Source organism: Ovis aries, chromosome 16 (assembly GCF_016772045.2).
Source record: "Ovis aries strain OAR_USU_Benz2616 breed Rambouillet chromosome 16, ARS-UI_Ramb_v3.0, whole genome shotgun sequence".
NCBI classification, from domain to species: domain Eukaryota; kingdom Metazoa; phylum Chordata; class Mammalia; order Artiodactyla; family Bovidae; genus Ovis; species Ovis aries.
Window position 1 is genome coordinate 58,814,646 of NC_056069.1, and position 18,279 is coordinate 58,832,924.

General features: G+C 50.4%; 1 protein-coding gene across 3 annotated transcripts in view; it reads right to left on the minus strand.

Moving 5' to 3' along the window:
- The window catches only part of TRIO (trio Rho guanine nucleotide exchange factor), a 355,580-nt gene that overhangs the window by 10,752 nt on the left and 326,549 nt on the right, over window positions 1–18,279 (minus strand). For 2 of the 3 annotated variants that reach the window (XM_060400268.1, XM_060400269.1), the window contains exons 41-50: window positions 17,784–17,853; window positions 15,441–15,530; window positions 13,908–14,000; window positions 13,159–13,209; window positions 12,870–12,947; window positions 11,741–11,932; window positions 9,742–9,919; window positions 6,528–7,327; window positions 2,350–2,597; window positions 307–445 (exon numbers count right to left, since the gene is read on the minus strand). In XM_060400268.1, the coding sequence (XP_060256251.1) occupies window positions 307–445; window positions 2,350–2,597; window positions 6,528–7,327; window positions 9,742–9,919; window positions 11,741–11,932; window positions 12,870–12,947; window positions 13,159–13,209; window positions 13,908–14,000; window positions 15,441–15,530; window positions 17,784–17,853 (1,939 nt within the window). Of the gene's footprint in view, window positions 1–306; window positions 446–2,349; window positions 2,598–6,527; window positions 7,328–9,741; window positions 9,920–11,740; window positions 11,933–12,869; window positions 12,948–13,158; window positions 13,210–13,907; window positions 14,001–15,440; window positions 15,531–17,783; window positions 17,854–18,279 lie in introns of those variants that run through there. The other variant, XM_042233930.2, reaches the window with a different exon arrangement.

Genomic DNA, 18,279 nt, shown 5'->3' on the forward strand with positions numbered 1-18,279 from the left:
TCACAGAGAGTCAGACACGACTGAAGGACTCACACTTCCCTGGGAGCAGAGCAGCATTCTTCCTGCGCCAGGCATACGCCCACTGAGGTGCATACCCACGCACCTGGCTCCTCAGAACACCTAAGCGTACTTGGGCCACTCTGTCCCCATGAGCCCCCTACAAAGCCCCTTGGGTCTGCTCACAGGGCAGAGGGAGGCGGGTCACTGCTAGGCAAGGCCGGGCCCCGGGTCCATGCCTCCTCCTGTGCCAGGGCCAGCCCCTGTCGCTTCTTGAGGTGCATAGCCTCCTGGCGATGCCATGCTCACCTTCACAGATACCTTGTTGCTCAGTCCTTCCCGAGACTTCCGGTAACCGTTTTCTAACTTGCCTTCCCGTTTGCCGTCTTTATCTTTTTTCTCAGATTTTTTCCTTAAGCGGAGTGCTGTGTGCCAAGATGTTGACTTCCTAGGGGGAGAACAACATCTTGTTAGTATTACGCCTTCCTGGTGTTCAGCAAATGACTCCTGGAGGCATCAGGGAAGCTGAGAAGTGTCTTATATGGATACAGGATGACTGAGATTCCTTTACAGCAGTGATCTCTGCTAAGGAAAACTTTTCTGTGATGCTCACTGATTAAGACTGACAGCTTCTTAAATCAAGTTTTAAAGATTAAACTATAAAGATGTCTGTGATGGCTAATTTTATGCATCAACTTGAATGGATCTAAATATTTGGTCAAACATTAATCTGGGTGTTTCTGGATGAGATTAAAACTGTAATGGGTCGAGTGAAGTCATCTGCCCTCTGTGGTGTGGTGGGCCTTGCAGCCACTCAGTTGAAGGCCTGAGTTGGACGAAAAAAGCCCAGCCTCCCTGAGCAAGAAGGATTTCTCCAGCATTCTGCCTGCACCACTGGTTTTCTGCTGGCCCCAGTGCAGATCTGAACTCACCAGTATCCTTATGTTCATAATAACCACTCCCCAACCACACACACCCCCTACTGTAACTATTTCTCTGGAGAACCTGAAAACATGGCCTGGGAATATTCTTGAGAAAACCAAGCATAAAATAGGATTCTTCAGTGGCATACTAGAATAAAATATTTCCATGCATCAAGGAAAAACAGGGCAAGGGATTCTTGTGGGAGATGGGCTCTTTGTAGGCTGAACTCAAGCCTGGATGTCTCATGGGGTGTGGGCACTGAGCCCAGAGGTTTGGGGGCAGTGCTGGAATGCTCGCCAGACTGGGCTGCAAACCCGGCCAGGGCACCTCCATGTTTGGAGGGGAAGGTGACTGCCATCGATGCAAGTCTGGTCTTTGGAGGCTTACAAACCGCAGCTCTGTACAGCTCCCACCCCCAGAAACTGCCTGGCTGGCTTCTCCTGTCATCAGAGAGACTTAGGGAAGGGCAGAGTTGGAGACCAGCACCTGAATTCAGGTTTCTTTACAGTAACATTTGATGTGGCAAATTTGGTTCCAAGTTTCCTGACTGACGAAGAACGCAATGGCACCCCAGTCCAGTACTCTTGCCTGGAAAATCCCATGGACGGAAGAGCCTGGTAGGCTGCAGTCCATGGGGTTGCTAAGAGTTGGACATGACTGAGCGACTTCACTTTCACTTCCTGACTGAAGTGATCAAGTACATCTAAGGCTTGATGGTAACAGCATCCCGTGATCTTTAGTTGCAGCTACAGAACGAGGGTCTTCACTGATGCACCCCCAGCACGCCTGGTGTATGTTAGGGGGCCGTGGAAAGTCCTCACCCCCCAACCCAAGACCTCTGGGAACTAAATACCATCGTGCTCTACCTAGCAGCTTAAAAAAGCTGTGTGTGTGTGAATGCAGGTTATTAAAAGAAACATCAGAATAAGGAGACCAAACCAGTCCCTCCTAAAGGAAATCGACCCTGAATATTCATTGGAAGGATTGATGCTGAAGGTGAAGCAATACTCTGGCCACCTGACACGAAGAGCCAACTCATTGGAAGGCTCTGATGCTGGGAAAGATTGAGGGCAGGAGGAGAAGGGGATGACAGAGGATGAGATGGTTGCATGGCATCATTGACTCAATGGACCTGAGTCTGAGCAAGCTCCGGGAGACGGTGATGGACAGGGAAGCCTGGCGTGCTGTGGTCCATGGGGTCGCAAAGAGTCAGACACGACTGAGTGACCAAACACCACCGTCGCCACCACCACCAACAGAGTTAAGTCTGAGAGGTGCAGGTCACCCCACCATCACTATGTGGTTCCACACGGTGCTTAGACCTGAACTTGCTCCGCAGAGCACAGCACATCTCTCTCAATGGGCATCACCCTTCCAGGGCCCCGAGGCCTCTTCTGTGCTCAGCACCGCCCTCGCCCCCCTACTCACTTGAGAGTCCCGTCAGGGTTCTCCATGATGACTGCGCTGGTGTGCCCCAGGACGAAGCCCGGAATCCAGCCCTCGGCTGCGGGGCACTGGTCAGTGGCGGCTCGGAACACCAGAAACATGTTCTGTTGATTGCTGGCCAGAATTTGAACGACCTCTCCTTGATAGACGTTTATCTCATCCTCCTTCACTGCCGTGTAGTCGTGTGTCACCAACATGGTGGAGATGTTGCTACTGCTGCTGCTTTCACTCTGCAGGGGGAGAGACGAACAGAAAGGCAGAGCGGAACTGAAAGGGGGTCTGAGGACGCCGAAGCGCTCGTCCGCGTGCTGACAATCAAGTAACGGACAATCAAGATTGCTCTAGAAGCAACGTAAGGATAATCTAAAACGCCAAGAAGACCACAGCGATGGCCAAACACTTTACTTTCGGAAGCTTGATTATTTTAGGTCCATCTTCCTTACACCGTTAGAGGGATGGCTTGTCCTCCTGTTAATGCCACGCTGGGTTCTGTCTATGTCACTGCGACCATCATGCTTGTTTTAAAAAGCATTAAATTAAGAAGCTGCAAGGAGTAAGCTCTTCAGCTCACTGAGCAGATCGTGGCAAAGCCTCCAAAACTCGCAGATGAAATGTTCTTTGAGAACGCGTCCCAGAATTGTGCCAAGCTGCTCGCATCCTTAGTCATTTCCACCTTTTTCCTTCCTAAAAGAAGAACGTGGGATAACTGAAGAGTAAGCCAACCACTGCTCTGCTCTCACGGAGTTACTCTGCCTCCTTTATGCATCCCGTGGTGGGTGGCGCGCCTACGAGCTCGCATGATTCCCAGGTCCTGAAGACATGCTGCTGTCCTGGGCATGTTCAGCATCGCAGAGCAGCAGTGAACACCACTGGCCCCATAGCTCACGTTTCAGGGACATCCCTGGCGTGGGTAAGTCTATCTTCCCCGTATTTTGGCGTCCCACTGGGACCCAAACACTTCGGGGCACTGCTGTGTCTTCAGTATCCATCATACTGACTGATGTGTAGCAGGCACCCAATAAAGGTTCAGCAACTCAGTCAATGAGGTGAGGCTGCAAAGTTAAACAAAGATCATTTCTCAAGGCCATCTGCTCAGGCGCACAAGCTGAAGTGGTGTTCACTGCAGAGTAGAAGAAACACAAAAGATACTTGTCCTAAGCTGTCATTTACCAGGTGACCTTTCTTCCACGGGAGGAGGAAGAAGCTGAGACCTCCAGACCCTCATCCAAGGCCTTCTATCAACAGCTGGGACGTGGAGACGGTGTCAGGAGCTGCACTAGTGCGTTCTCAGAGGCTCCCACCAAGGATGCTGTCTGGATGGTCACGGCTTCCCAGGACTCCGATGACACTTCCCTCCGCTGGACTCTTGGATGCCGGGGGCAGCTCCTGGGTCGGTGCAGACACGACACTCAGAAACCTTGCCACGTGCCTGTCAGCTCTGGGCTACTGAGCTGCTGTGAAGACACACTGGAGCAGACGGCTGCCACTGTCAAGGAGCCTGCGTGCTGGGAACTCCAGGGGCCAGGGCCCTGGGCTGCACACCGGGGTGGCCAGCTGCTCGGCGCCATCACAGCTGAGGAGTCTGGTGCCCATTCCCGGCCCTCCGAGATGCCCATGCTGTCCACGTCGGGCCTTGGCCTCTGCACACTCCTTTATGCAATTTTATCCCTTCAGCGTGACTTACATAGCAGCACCCCATAGTTTTGAGGCTACAAAGACACATTTGCTAGAAAACGTGAACAAAAACCAAATTCCGTGGCAGAGCCGTGTTTGGTTGTACAGGTACCAGCCTCTGTCTCATAATTTGAGCATTCTACCACAATCATAATAGCTCTCAGTCGTTTCTGAAAACCTCCCATGCACCAGCCTAAGTATTAGGCATTTAAAAACCTATCTCAGCTAATGTTGTCAGACACAATCCTCACCTCCTGATGACTGGAGGTTAGAAATGCATGGGGGCCACCCAGTCACCGAGAGGAAGGCAGGGCTTGTCCTTTCATTGCTGCCTGGGGGTGGGGGTGGGTGCAGGGAGGTCGTGCATCCATGTCTAGGGGCTGGCACAGTCACTGTGTGGGTTGACACATCCCCTCCACTCTGGCTCTCCTCAGAACTTTCCAGAAGGTGCGCATTAAAGGAGGAAGAGGGACCTGGGCTGTGGGTTAGGCACAGCTGCTGGGCTATGACCTCAGACAGGGTCACAGAAGCAGATGAGGAGGGAGGAGGTTGCTGCTGACCTGCCAGGGGGCTGGGACGGCTGGAATGGGTGGGAGCAGGCCGGGTGACAGCTCTTCTTAACTGGGATACTTAAGAGTCCTCAAGGAGACTTTCAAATGCCCGTGCTAAGCCTCTAGTGGTCTTCCCATGCCTCCAGGGCATTTCTGCAAGGTGCTTGGATTCGCTTAAAACACTGGCAATTTCCCTTTCCAGCTAACTGAGCACATTGGAAACAGCGAGAGGCAGAAATAAGAGACACCTTTTGCAACCTAAACCCTGCCAGCAGGTGTGCTGGGCTGAGATCGAGCATCCGGGGGGGTGGGGGGGAGCCGGCGTGGGGGGGGGGCACCAACGGCGGGCGCTCGCAGACACACAGACCCCAGCCCAGGCTCCTGCACTGGGGCGGGGGAGGCTGTTCCTTCTGAAACACAGCCCCGCCTCAGGTGCTCAGGGGGAAAAGCGTTCAAGTTAGGATGGACTCAAGGGCCGCTCCCTGGCTGACTCGGAGGGGTCTCAGCTGCGAGGCTGTGCCTGCACCCTGAGCGTTCATCTAAGTGCCGAATCACTGGGTCTCTGCATCTTTGCCTCCAGCTGAAGCTGGGTTCGGACGCCCACCTGCATACCAAGCATTTCAGAACTAACGGGATGGGGGGCCAGGCTACTCTGCAGGACACGCTCAGGTACCACAACCAGGACAGTGGTGATGGCCACAGCAGAGGATGCCTGCCCTGACCACTTCTTTTTGAGAGTGAAGCTGAAAGGCTCATAAACATAAGAACCATTTCTCAGTTTCTTCCTTAAGTACACAGAAAGACTGAGGTGAACAAAATACACAACGAAAAACAGGAGGAGAGAATAAGGCCAAGTCAACTCAAACAAGGCATTAATTAAAGTCCAGAGGAAAGAGAGAAACATGCAAAAGCCAAATTGCTTTTTTTTTTTTTTTTTTGGATAAAGAGACAACAGACCCTTTCGGGGGAAATGTATTTAAAAATTTATAAAAGGATCAAACATACACTCATGAGAACAGTTCTATTCCCTCACCGCATGCTTTTAGGGAGGTGTTATGGATTGGATTCATCAGCCCGCGTAGCAAACAGGGGAGGACAGTGAGGAAGACACAGGATGGGAGGGGGAAGACCCACCACCGCAACCCTGGGGCTGAGAACGCGGACAGAGACCGGCGAGGCCCCGCAGCGCCCCCTGCTGGATAGAGCCTGGCGCCCCACTCCAGCCTGCCTGAGCCTCCGCTCCCAGCCGCTGGCCAGAGCCTGGCATCCAGAAGCCCTTAAAGTAGTCTCTCTTCCAGTGAATCCGGCGCATGTTTTTGTTTTTGTTTTCAGGTGGTGGGGGGAAAGGGAAAATTTTTCCACTGGAGAGATTCCTTCCCCTCATTGTGCCAGCTGAGTTTGCTTAGAGCTGCTGTTGGACATTTCTTGAGGTTTTTTTTTTTCCCCCAGCAGATGAGTCAAAAACGCTGCAGATTAATTTAAGGCATAAAAGGGCACAACCAAGCGATGAGCAGAAAGCTTAAAGAGTGTATACAGGTTTCAGTTTATGCAGGAGGTAGATGGCAGGACACGGACCCCTCTTTAAACAAACAAAAAAGTGCGAGGAAAGCAGGGGCGGCGAGAGAAAGAGGAAATTCCAAAATACTCGGCTGGTCGGAAGATGTGAAAAGCTCAGAGATGCTGCATTCATTCGGAAGGTTAATAGTCTGCGTTCCCCGTTGTTAGCGAACACAAAGCAAGGAGCGAGTTAGTAGAGACCCGGGGCGCGCCGTCCGCCGGGAGTAGGTTAGCGGGCGTCCCCTGCCAAGTCCGGGGCGCGGGAGGCCGAGGAGGAGCTGGTAGAGCCCGGAGTTAGTACGAGGACAGCGGCGGCCAGGCGGGAGGTTTAGAAGAGCCGCGGGACAGAGGCGGGCGCAGGCGGCCGGGCGCTCTTACCCCGTTGCTCTGGGTGGACTGCACGGACTGCTCGCTGGCCGAGGAGCACGTGCTCATGCGGTCCGCGTCCTTGCCGGGGGCCGCGTGGCGCCGTGCCTGCCGCTGCAGGGAGTCGCTGTCCCCCGGGAAGGTGAAGGAGCCGGGCCGGCTGGCAGGGGAAGCAGGCACGGAGCTCCAGAAGGAGCCCCCCTTCTGCAGGGGGCTGCTGGGGGGCAAGGGCTCCTTGCCGAACGGAGAGGGGGACGCAGCGGCGGCGGCCAGAGGCGAGTGCAGGGGTGAGGGGGCCCCGGGCCTGGTCTTGCCCAGCGGCAGGGGGCCCGGGCCGCTCCGTGGCGCCTCCTTGGCGGCTCCATCCTGCAGCGGCGTGCCCCCAGACGACTTCCGGGGGCTCTCCATCACCTTCATCTTGGGGATCGGCTCGGCATCTCGCTCGGGACCGTCGGGCTGGCTGCCGGGGGGCGCCCTGCCGGGCGGGCCGGCGCTGGCCTCCAGGGCTGGGCTGCGGCTGGGAGGAGGCGGTGGCGGGCCTGGGGTGCACGTACCTGACATCTTGTCTGCCTCTGCCTGGCTCGAGGCTGCAGAGGAGACCAGCACGGGGGAGTGGTGTCTGACGGGCTGGGGAATCCGGGAGGGTCTACTTCTGCTCGAGCTGCCGCTGCTGCCGCCACCGGGGCCGCCCCCGCCGCCGCTGTGGTTGCTGCCGCTGCCCCCGCTGCTGGGGGCCCCGCTGCTGCCCCCGCCCCCGCCGCTGCCGCCGCCCCCGCTGTGATTCCTCTGATATTCGATGGGTGATGTCAAGGCTGCAAGGCACAGGGGAGACTCCGTCAGGGCACCGTCACACGGGCGAAGGGGAAGAGGGGGCACGATGGCACAAAAGGGAGGGCTAGCTTAGTGCCCCAGGCTCACGTCACCTGGGGGCGTCCACCATCGCTCAGTCACCAGGCAGCGGCCTGGCTCCACGGACCAGGGAAGGAAAAGGAAAAGGTCTTGTTTAACTGTGTTGTGTGCTTAGTCGCTCAGCAGCATCTCACTCTTGCCAGCTCACAGACTGTAGCCCACTAGTCTCCTCTGTCCTTGGGATTCTCCAGGCAAGAGTACTGTTAAGTATGGACGAGTTAAACTGGTTCTATCAAGGGCGGTCTGCAGGTCCCAGGGAGGACAGGTGAACAGGGAACAGGCTGGAGGAGAGGTTTCCTGCCCAGGAACAGTGAGCACAGCCTCAACATTTCCACTGAGGGGGAGGGGGGGAAAGGAGAACAATCAGCCGCAGGCATCTCTGCAAACAGCCAGGGTCCCGAGGAGGCCCAGGGCTGCGGGGGAGACTCAACTGGGGCTCCACAGGTACCACCTGGTTCCCACAGGCCGAAGCGGTGTTAGGGACCACCTCGGGGAAGGCGCTCCACAAACCCTGGGGGGTCATGAAGCTGTCCTGTCTCTGGGCTTAGTGAGTTAGCTATGTCACTGTCTGTTGGAAGATGCAGGCAACGTGCTCAGTAAGATATATGGGAACACTAACACAAGTCCTTGAGCGGGGCATGGCAACCCACTCCAGCATTCTTGCCTGGAGAATTCCAAGGACAGAGTCCACAGGGTCACAAGGAGCGGGACACACTGAGTGCCTAAGCACAGCACAGCAACACAAATCCTTGCAGAGCTAATGAAAACCTCTGTGATGCTGGATAGTCAGGTGTAGCCCCTTCCTGCCTGGGAGATATCGGGCAGGTGTGGAGGAGTATCCTGGAACCAAACGACCTGTGATGTGATAAAGCCATGTGGGCTGCCGCCCTGCATGGGACTAAGGGGAGAAAGCGGTGGGCCAGCAAGGCTGAAGCACCCCCCCCCCCCCGCTCTGGTCCTGACTTCCATCTGCCCTTGGGAGCAGCGTCCTCAGCATCTCTGGGCTGAGAGTCCACAGGTGAATGGCATGGCCCACTCCTGCCTGTGACTCAGGAGGCAGCTCAGTTCATTTTAAAGAAGATGGTCTAAGTTTAGAGGTTTCCCAACAGTTACATGTTGCAGACTGGCGTTCAGTGAAGCACTCAAAAACAACACATTTAAAGAGATGTGCATTCACTCACAGCCACGGGAGTGGAACTATTCTTCCCGTGCATGGGAACCGACCCCCTAATCCCCCCAGCCCCAGCCATCCAGTTGTAACTGCACACACAAGAAACGCTCCGTCAAGTCTGGATGGGAGCCTGGAGTTAACGCTAGGCTGATTACCCCTTGGCCAAAAGTGCCATGTGACCTTGGCCTTTCTCGCGCAGTGCCTGTGTCCCTGGCTCCTGAATGTCACTCGAGGTGTGGGGGTGGTTTTATGTGACAGAGAGATTACAACGTCTGGTTGGACCGGGGCGTAGACACAGGACATGAACGTGGAGAAAAGGACAAAATCAAGACAGCAATGCGTATCTAGTTCTCGCTAAATTTTTGATGCTCTTCAGTAACTGCCAAATTAAAACCAGAGTCGAAGGCGGTGGCCCTAAGGAGAAGGGAGCAGACTCAGGTCAGGGATATAAAAAGTCTAACTGTCATATAAGGTCAGCGAGGTCTCTATCCTCGTGGAGAAGACCTTTCTCTGGAGTGTCGGCACCTCACTGTTGTCCTGGGTCATACTGTATTATTAGGGTATTGCTCCTCCATAATCAGTTGTGTCACAGAAGTGGGAAGGAAAAAAAGATGCCTTGTTTTTAATACAGAGGGCAGTCTAGATGTACCATGTGGTGGAACATAAATTTTAAAGTTGCACACAAGAATGTCTCCAACATCTCTGGCCAATTCCGTCGCTGCCTTAGTCATTCTCACGCATTCCTTTCCCAGGATGGGCTCTGGGGTGCACATGCCATGGGACAAAATGAACTGGACAGTGGTAAGGGGCTCACAGCCAAGGGCCAGATGGCTGCTCCGCATCCCCACTCTGCCACCAGCATCACATGGGACCTGGAGCAGATTACAAAGCCGCTTTGGGCCTCAGCTTCGCCATCTATAAAGTGGGAATAATACCGGGACTTGCTGCTTCGGGTCATCGGGAAGATGAATGAAGCACTGGTGGGTAGTGCTCGGTATGGTGTCTGGTCCCCAGTAACTGCTCAGAGAGTCCGGGCACTACTACGGTTGTGTCACACGTACACAATATGTCGCACATATTGTATGTGACAGGAGAGAGATGAGAAGTAAAAACGTGTACGTTGGGGAAAGTAACCACACACATTACCGTTTAAAAAATTGCGCTGGTTTTCTAAAATCTGGTTGATTTCATGGATCCACGTCTGCCGGACGCTTGGACTGGATGAGTGCAAGATGAAGGTCTCCACCACGTCACCCGTCCGCGATGTCAGAGCGAACTTACAGGGATCATTTTCCACGTTTTCCTCCAGGCAAAGGCAGCTCACCTTAAAAAAAGAGAAAAAAAAAGCCTTATTCACAATGGCCAAAAGGCAGAAGCAAACCAAGTTTCCACCAACAGATGGATGAATAATCAAACGTGGTTTGTATACACAGTGCACTATTATACAGCCTTGAAAAAGGAGGGACATTCTGACACAGGCTACACCATAGCTGAGCTACACGAAATGAGCCAGTGGGAGAAAGTCCAGCACTGTGATGATTCCCTTTGGATGAGGCACTTAAGAGTATTGTTTAATGATGATGGAGCTCTACTTTTATAAGATGAAGAAGAGTCCTGGAGATGGATGGTGGTGACGGCTGCATGACAAGTGTGAACGTACTTAACACCAGAGGGCTGGACACTGACAAACAGTCAGGACGGTAAATTTTATGTGTCGGGAAAGTCCCCTGGAGAAGGGACTGGCTCCCCACTCCGGTCTTCTTGCCTGGAGAATTTCATGGACAGAAGGAGCCTGGTGGGCTATAGTCCATGGGGTGGCAAAGGGTTTGCCGTGACTGAGCAACTAACATTTTACTACAAAACAAAACAAATGGAAGCACAGAGTGCAAGTTCACAAAGTGGTCAAGTGCAAAGTAACATTCGTCTTGGGTCAAAATCGAAACCACCACCCTTTGGCTGAGCTGCGATTTTTACTACCTCCAAAATGATTATCTTGAAGCTTTTTAATGATTCTTTTAACTTAGGTATATGGGGATCACCAGAAATTAATGAGTAGCTTCAACAATTAACTAGAAATGTTAATCTGCTGGGACCTCAGGTCTCCTCCATCTCACTCTGGGTTTGTGCCTTTTACAGGACTCAGGGCCATTTGCAGTCTTCGTCTTTTTCTTCTCTCAGAGAGCAAGCCACGCCGGGGCAAAGACGGCCTGCCGAGTCCAGCCCTACGGCCCCCCGCCTGGTTCTGAGCGCAGAGAAGATTCTTGCTGAATGGAGAAGAGAAAAAGGTAAGCTATCCTCTCCAAATCCATGCCTCTGAACTTGAATAATTCACATGGTCCTAGAGAAGGTGGAGCAAAAAAGAACTAACAAAGGTGAGGTCTTCCCATGGTGGTAAAAATGAATGCTGCAGCCATACGCCATCAGCCACTGGGGAGCTCAGACTGTAGAGGATGGAGTGAATTTAAAGGGTCTGCAATGTATTTGAAAATTCTCTAAATATTTAATAAAGATCAGGATTTGTTGCTATTCAGTCTCTATGTCGTGTCTGACTCTTTGTGACCCCATGGACTTGCAGCACACCAGGCTTCCCTGTCCTTCACCATCTCCTAAAGTTTACTCAAACTCATGTCCATTGAGTCGGTGATGCCATCCAACCATCTCATCCTCTGTTGTCCCCTTCTCCTCCCGCCTTCAATCTTTCCCAGCATCAGGATCTTTTCCAATGAGTCAGCTCTTCACATCAAGGTGGCCAAAGTATTGGAGCTTCAGCTTCAGTCCTTCCAAAGAATCGTCGGGGTTGATTTCCTTTAGGATTGACTGGTTTGATCTCCTTGCAGTCCACAGGACTCTCAAGAGTCTCCTCCAACACCACAGTTCAAAAACATCAATTCTTCGGCACTCAGCCTTCTTTATGGTCCAACTCTCACGTCCATACACGACTACTAGAAAAATCATAGCTTTGACTCTACGAACGTTAGTTGGCAAAACAATGTCTCTGCTTTTTAAATATGCTGTTTAGGTTTGTTGCAGCCTTTCTTCCAAGGAGCAGGAATGATTGGGACATGTCATCATTAAAAAGGACACATTTTTTCAGTGTACCGGGTATACGCATTAGTGCTTGAGAAAACAGGCAAACATGAGCTACCTTGATACTGTTCTTGAACAGGAATCCTGGCATGGAGAAGCCCTTTTTTTTATCCAGCGGCTCGCTGAAAATGACGATCTGCTCGAAGAGGAATACCCGCCTCTCTTTGCAGCGAGGCAGCAGCCCCGTGTCCTGGTCCGTGACCAAGAACGTGTCCTGCAGGAGCAGCTTGCCCTGGGCCACGATCTTACCCTGGAACATGGAGAAGGGTGCAGAGGAACAGAGAAGAAAACATTGCATTCAAAGTTAAGACACTGGAAATTTTGTTTTCTTTAGTTTTCCTCCCACAGAATGATGTATTTTCTTGTGTTAATTTATGGAGCGTAGACACTTCTTTTAGTATAATGAGGTCTTGGTGCTGAACAGAAAAATCATCTAAATAAAATTCTTGCCAGCTCTTGTGTAAACCCCTGGCCTCAGTTACAGTCAGAGATTGGAAGTGGATGGAAGGATGTAGTTCAGAGTGGAAGAGTACTTCTCAAGGGGCAGTCCACGGCCGGGTGCCGCTAGTACCCTGGGTGGGACCTGCTCACAAATGCACAGGAGCCCTCCAGGAGAGCCCGTCCGTGTTTTTTTTTTTTTTCCCCCAAGGACTCCAGCACTAGCATGTTAAACTAAACCCACTCCTCTAGTGAAACAGTAGGCAAGAAAAATAAAAACTCCTGTCTCCTTACTCAACAATCAAACTGGAGGAAAAAAAAAAAGGGATTCTGGGCTCTGGACACCCTCAGGATGCTAGCAGGTAGAATGTAATCTGAGTGGTCTGGCAACTCACAGAGAAGTCTGTGACTAAAGGGGAGCCCAGGGACCTGGAGACAGGCTCCTGGGGCTGACAGATGGATGGGCCCCTGCTCGTCGTGCCGAGGAAGGAGGCTAGCTCCTCTGCAGCAGAGGGCCCTGGAGACAGAGCAGAGGCCTGCCTGCTCCCACCACGAGGCGCTGGGCTTTGAGCAGAGGAAGGTCCCCCCCAAAAGCAAATCAGATGCACCCAGAAAAGCTGAAACATAGTATCACTCAGGTTGAGGGACAGCCAGAGAAGACAGCAAACCAAGCAGAAAGGATCGGCTTTCTGCAGGTGGAGGTCAAGCATCCCAGACAGAGCAGCAAGTTTAAAGAAGAGCCACATTACGTCGAAGCCTTGTAGCCTCCCGACGTTCATCATGTCGTTGCAGCGCTTCGGGACGACGCACATGACCTCCACGGCTCTCTGCGGGGTGGGCGGAGGCGGGGAGCAGAGTGAGCCTTCAGTTCCTGGGGCCAGGCTGGAGCACTAGCCCTCCAATCCCTCCCCTTGTTCAGTTCCTCCCCTGCCCACCCGCGAGTGGACAGAGGGTACGCCCAGGGGGTTCGGGAGACCCACCCCCGACCCCCGCCAGGGACAAGCTGCTTCAGAGACGCACCCAGCGGGGTGTCAGTACCTCTAGTTCTGATGTATCCAGGCTGGCTTTTTTGGAATACTTGAGGAAGTCCTGTAGGAGGAAAACAGACGGAAGGGCATGACAAGAGTGATGGTCGAACAGCAGTACCCTTTCTGATCAGCCACGATGCCAGCCACTGGGCCAGCCTCGTTTTTCTCTCCCAGTCAAAGATAAGGTATCCCCAGGCGGACGTCAAGCCACAGGAGGGCAAAGTCAGACCCGACTGATCTAAGCAGGTCATGGTTTCTGTTTCACCCCAAGACAGGCGCTCATCTCTCTTTACCTCCAGGTTCTGAGTTTTATCTGTGAAGGGATCTCGCCACCTCCAACAGTCACTTTTACCATGGAAAATGGCTTGACTTTGTCTTCAGGGGTGCTGAGGAATTTGAATCACTCAAGGGTGGTTGCTGAGCCCACAGAGAGGAACTGGCAGGGACTAAACATTTAATCTGCAGCCCCAAGGAGACAGAAAACCTGTAAGGTGGGTAAAGTATTCAAGATCCGTGGTGGGGAGAAAAAGCTCAGTTTCACGGATGTAACCTGATGTAAATGAAAAATTGAGAGAACAGTATAAGGGCTCGCCTTAAGTTTTAAAAAACGTACTTGGACATATTGGAAATCAGAAACAAGACTGCGTCATATATATATATTTTTTTACAGAAAAGATGCTCATCACCTGCCCAGCCCTCTGGTCCCCTCACGAGCCTCGTCTTCCTGCCGAGTGGGCTCGGGCCCTGGCAGAGCCTCACCTTCAGCAGCAACTGGTACTTCGTGATCCTCTGCACGGGTTTGATTAGCAAGTCCGTGAGCTGCAGCCTGTGGCCCAGGCGCTGCTTTAAGTCCTGGGGTTTTGGAGGAGGAAGAAAAAGATCTCAAGTGTTGTCTTTTACTCAGTTATTCTTTTTAACATAACAATTTTATTGTCCATCTAGAAGAAAAACCTCTTCTGTTTTATGAAACCGAAAAAAAATGCTTAATGATCTAGACATTTGAAAAGACTAGCAAGCACAGAAGGTTTAATGTGATTCATAAGATGTGCTTACTGTTAATCGTTTGAAATTTAAACTGAAGAATTATTGGGGCTTAAACAATTCCGCACCCCTGTAAGACATCACTTATATGTGGAATCTAAAATATGATACAAATGAACTTATTTACAAGACAGAAACAGACTAGTCAGAGAGGACAAATCCATGATTACCAAAGGGGGAAGGGAGTGAGGGAATGGATAAATTGGGAGCCTGGGACCAGCAGACACACACCACTACATACAAAATAAATAATAAGGCTGCTCTGTACAGCACAGGGGACCACACTCAATACAGGCATGTATATGCGTATAACTAAATCACCCCCACTGTATACCACAAACCAATGCAACACTTCGAATCAACTATACTGACTGCTGCCTTTTAAAAGGCAGTTTCCAATCCCTATAACTCAGAAACGTTGACTGCATGGTAGTAGAGATAATGAGAAAGAGGCCACACTGCACACGGCCCACCACTGTTGCGCCACCGATCGCGTTTGAGCTTTCTGAGCTGTTTTTCAAAGCATCGTTTACGCTTGCCTAAAAAGGCCTTTTTTTCAATTGCTTACTTTTATTGATACAAACATTTTATTTCTAGGCTAAAAGTTTAGCTCGTGAATTATCCTGCATGTGAAAATGAGTCCTAGTTTGAAATTGATTTTTAAAACCTCTGATTTTTAAGGTTACTCATTTAGAAAAAAATAATTCTGTTTACTTATTTTGGGCATGCTGGGGTTTCGTTGCCGCTCGGGCTTTTCTCTAGCTCTGGTGAGCGGGCACTACTCTCTAGCGGCAGCGCGTGGCCTTCGCTTGCCATCAGTGCATGGATGTCTTGCTGCGGAGCACGGACAGAGGGCGCCTGGGCTCCAGTAGCTGAGGTTCCTGGCTCCAGAGCACAGACTCAACAGCTGTGGCTCCTGGGCTTAGCTGCTCCTCGGCATGTGGGATCTTTCCGGGCCAGGGATGGCACTGGTGTCTCCCGCGCTGGCAGGCGGATTCTCTATCACTGAGCCGCCAGGGAAGCCCCAAGCCCCTGACTTTAGCTGTGACCCCAGCGCTCTGAATGCTGAGGGATGTGATCACAGGTTGAATTTATACTCACTTCTCTGGTTTACAAGGAAGAAATACAAGTTCAGGACTCTAATAACTGAGGCTAATTTCCTGGCGATTGCTTAATCTCGTGGGAAACGAATTTTTGGAAGTCAACTGTAACCAATCATTCAGAACTGCTTTGTAACTCAGTCAGTCTTACCTCAAAAAAGGTGTCAATGTATTCTGAGACAATGTGTTCAGACTTTGGTTTATTTTGACAATAAACTATGTACATGTGCAACCTTCTCTCCTAGGAAAGGAAGGCAAACAGATGGGTTAGAACATAGGAAGCACGGGCACGGTGTCAGCGCATCCGGAAAGGAACTTTTCTTTCGAGAAAACCGCATGGTTAGGCTCTTGGGAGCACATCCCAGGTTCCTGATGCTGGCTCCAAAAACAGCCCTTCTTTATCTTTCCCTCAGATATATCAAACCCCACACTTTACCTGGGAGAACACCAGGGGTGGTGAAAGCATGCAGGTCTTAGTATTAAGCCAAGAATCGCTTTCCCCCCTTCACACCCTGCCAGTGGCTCCGGGAAGCCTGTTTTTTTTTTTCTGTTTTAAACGAGGTTAGAAAAAGCTCGTTAGTCTTAAATAATGAGCCATTATTTCTTGCACTGACCCTCAAAGTATGCTGTACACACCGCTGGGGTCCCGAAGGCCTCCTGGGGACCCATCAGGTCAAACTATTTTCAAATAATACTACGTTGTCACCTATCCTTTTCATGTGCTACCATCTGGAATGATGTGCAAAACCAGTGGTGGGAGAAACTGCTGGCATTTTAGCAAATATCCCTCACCACTACACATGCCAGCTTCAGCTAAGGCTGTCCTTGATGAACTGATAAAAATTCATGGTATTAAGAACTCAACCACGGGCTATACACCTTTCTAACCTTCCTGTGATAAGACTGGGGTCCTGGTGACACGTCCGCCTCGTGTGAGAGCAGGCGTGGCAGCGCCCTCGTGCGGCTGAGCCATGAGTTGAACCAGCTGCTTGTTTTTACTTAAAAGCCTCAAGGACTATAATTACTTATGCGTGGGTATCTGCTAGACCCTTTCCAGAACATGGATAAAATAAGCCTGCTGTTTCAAGGCAAACAACCTGCAATGTCTGTTAATAATGAAAAATGAAGCTTTCAAGCAAAAAATTAACATTTTGGAGAACATGGATCTGCCATCTTGAACTTGACCATGAAAACGAAAGTGAAAGTCACTCAGTCTTTGTGACCCCAGGGACTATACAGTCCATGGAATTCTCCAGGCCACAATACTGGAGTGGGTAGCCTTTCCCTTCTCCAGGGGATCTTCCCAACCCAGGGAACGAACCAAGGTCTCCTGTATTGTAGGCCGATTCTTTACCAGCTGAGCTACCAGAACTTGACAATATTTAAAATATTTTTGCGAAGAGATGGGTGGTGATATGAACAAATCTGATTTTTTTCTTTTTTTTGGCGGCGAGAATACTGTCTATTGAAATAGTTCACCATCTGGAAGCTCTGTCTCAATCAGTGGGTCAGGGTTTTCCAAAAGACCAATGCAGGATGTCAGGAGCTGGTGCAAGAGGGAAAGTGTATTTAACAGCAAGATGGCTTTATGGCTTTCAGGGCAACAGAAGTGAGGTCACCAATGGGTTTTCAGATTCCACGTTGCACCTAACCTTTAAGAAATTCTCACTTGAGTTTTGGTGCAGTATCTAAGAAAACTGTCTATAAATTATCTGAAAAGGCCATTAAAATACTCATTCTCTTCTAACCAAATATCTGTGTGAGGATAGATTTTTTTCCCCCATAAATTTTAACTAAAAAACATATCATAGTAGGTTCAATACGGAAACAAGATATAAACATGCATCTATCTTCTATTAAGCCAGACATTAAGGAGATGTGCAAAAATACAAAAGCTCTGGTCACTTTGAAAATATAGTAATTTTTCCTAAAAACCAAACCAAACCAAAAAGCCCCCTTTACTCTTAACGTGCTTATTGAATTAATTTGTTTGTCTTATTGCCACAGCATGCAGCATGTGGGGTCTCAGTTACCCAGCTAGGGATGGAACCCACATCCCCTGCAGTGGAAGCACGGAGGCTTCACTGCTGGATGCCAGCAGATTGCAACGAGCGTACTTTAGATTTACCAATATTTGGTTTCTACATTAAACCCGCTGCACATCCAGGTACATCTCTATCTGCACTAGCACTTCTTTGCCCAGAGACGTTTCCAAATGTTCCTGCTGCTGATCTGGCTCTGGTCCCCTGCTGACCATCTTGGTCTGTCTGTGAGCTAAACAGCCAACTTGGGCCAGGTGACTGGGAAAGCAGAGCATTCGCATGTAGAAGAGCAGTGGGGGATGTGAACTCCAACCAGCTGACACCGTTCAGTTCGATTTTATTCTCAATAGAAGCATTTCTGTAAACTGCCAGTGAGTTCTCCTTTCATCTGACAAGCCAATTACCAAATATGACAACACAGGACAGAATATAAATAATGCTTCTGTACTTACATGTTTAACAAAAAGGGATCCTAGTTTTTCCGGATCTTCAAGGCACTTCTCCAGCTCTCCTAAAAAAAAGCTACAACGAAAGGAGAAATATTAGAACCATCTCCGACTTGGCCTTCTAATTTTAGACTGAGGTTTAAATTTTCAAAATAGTCTGTTTTGACATTAGCAATCTGGAAGTGTAAAGTATATGTTTAGCCAATACAAAGCAAACTAAACATTTTGTTAGGACACAAAGCAGAAAGAGATACAATTTAAAACAGTTTAAAAAGGTTAAATCAGAGCAAGACACCTCTTGACCGGCAACCTTCCCTTCCTCTGGATAATCCACATTTCTGTTTCATTTTTTAAAATGACTCAAATAATAAAATCTGATCTGAATACGGGGTAAAAAAAAATGCTTCAAAGCAGTTGGTCATTTTTCTTTATCCTGGTCTGTATACCTGTGTATTTCATATTCTTTTCATGGTCATTTTTAAGAGGCTCAAATCTGAATGTC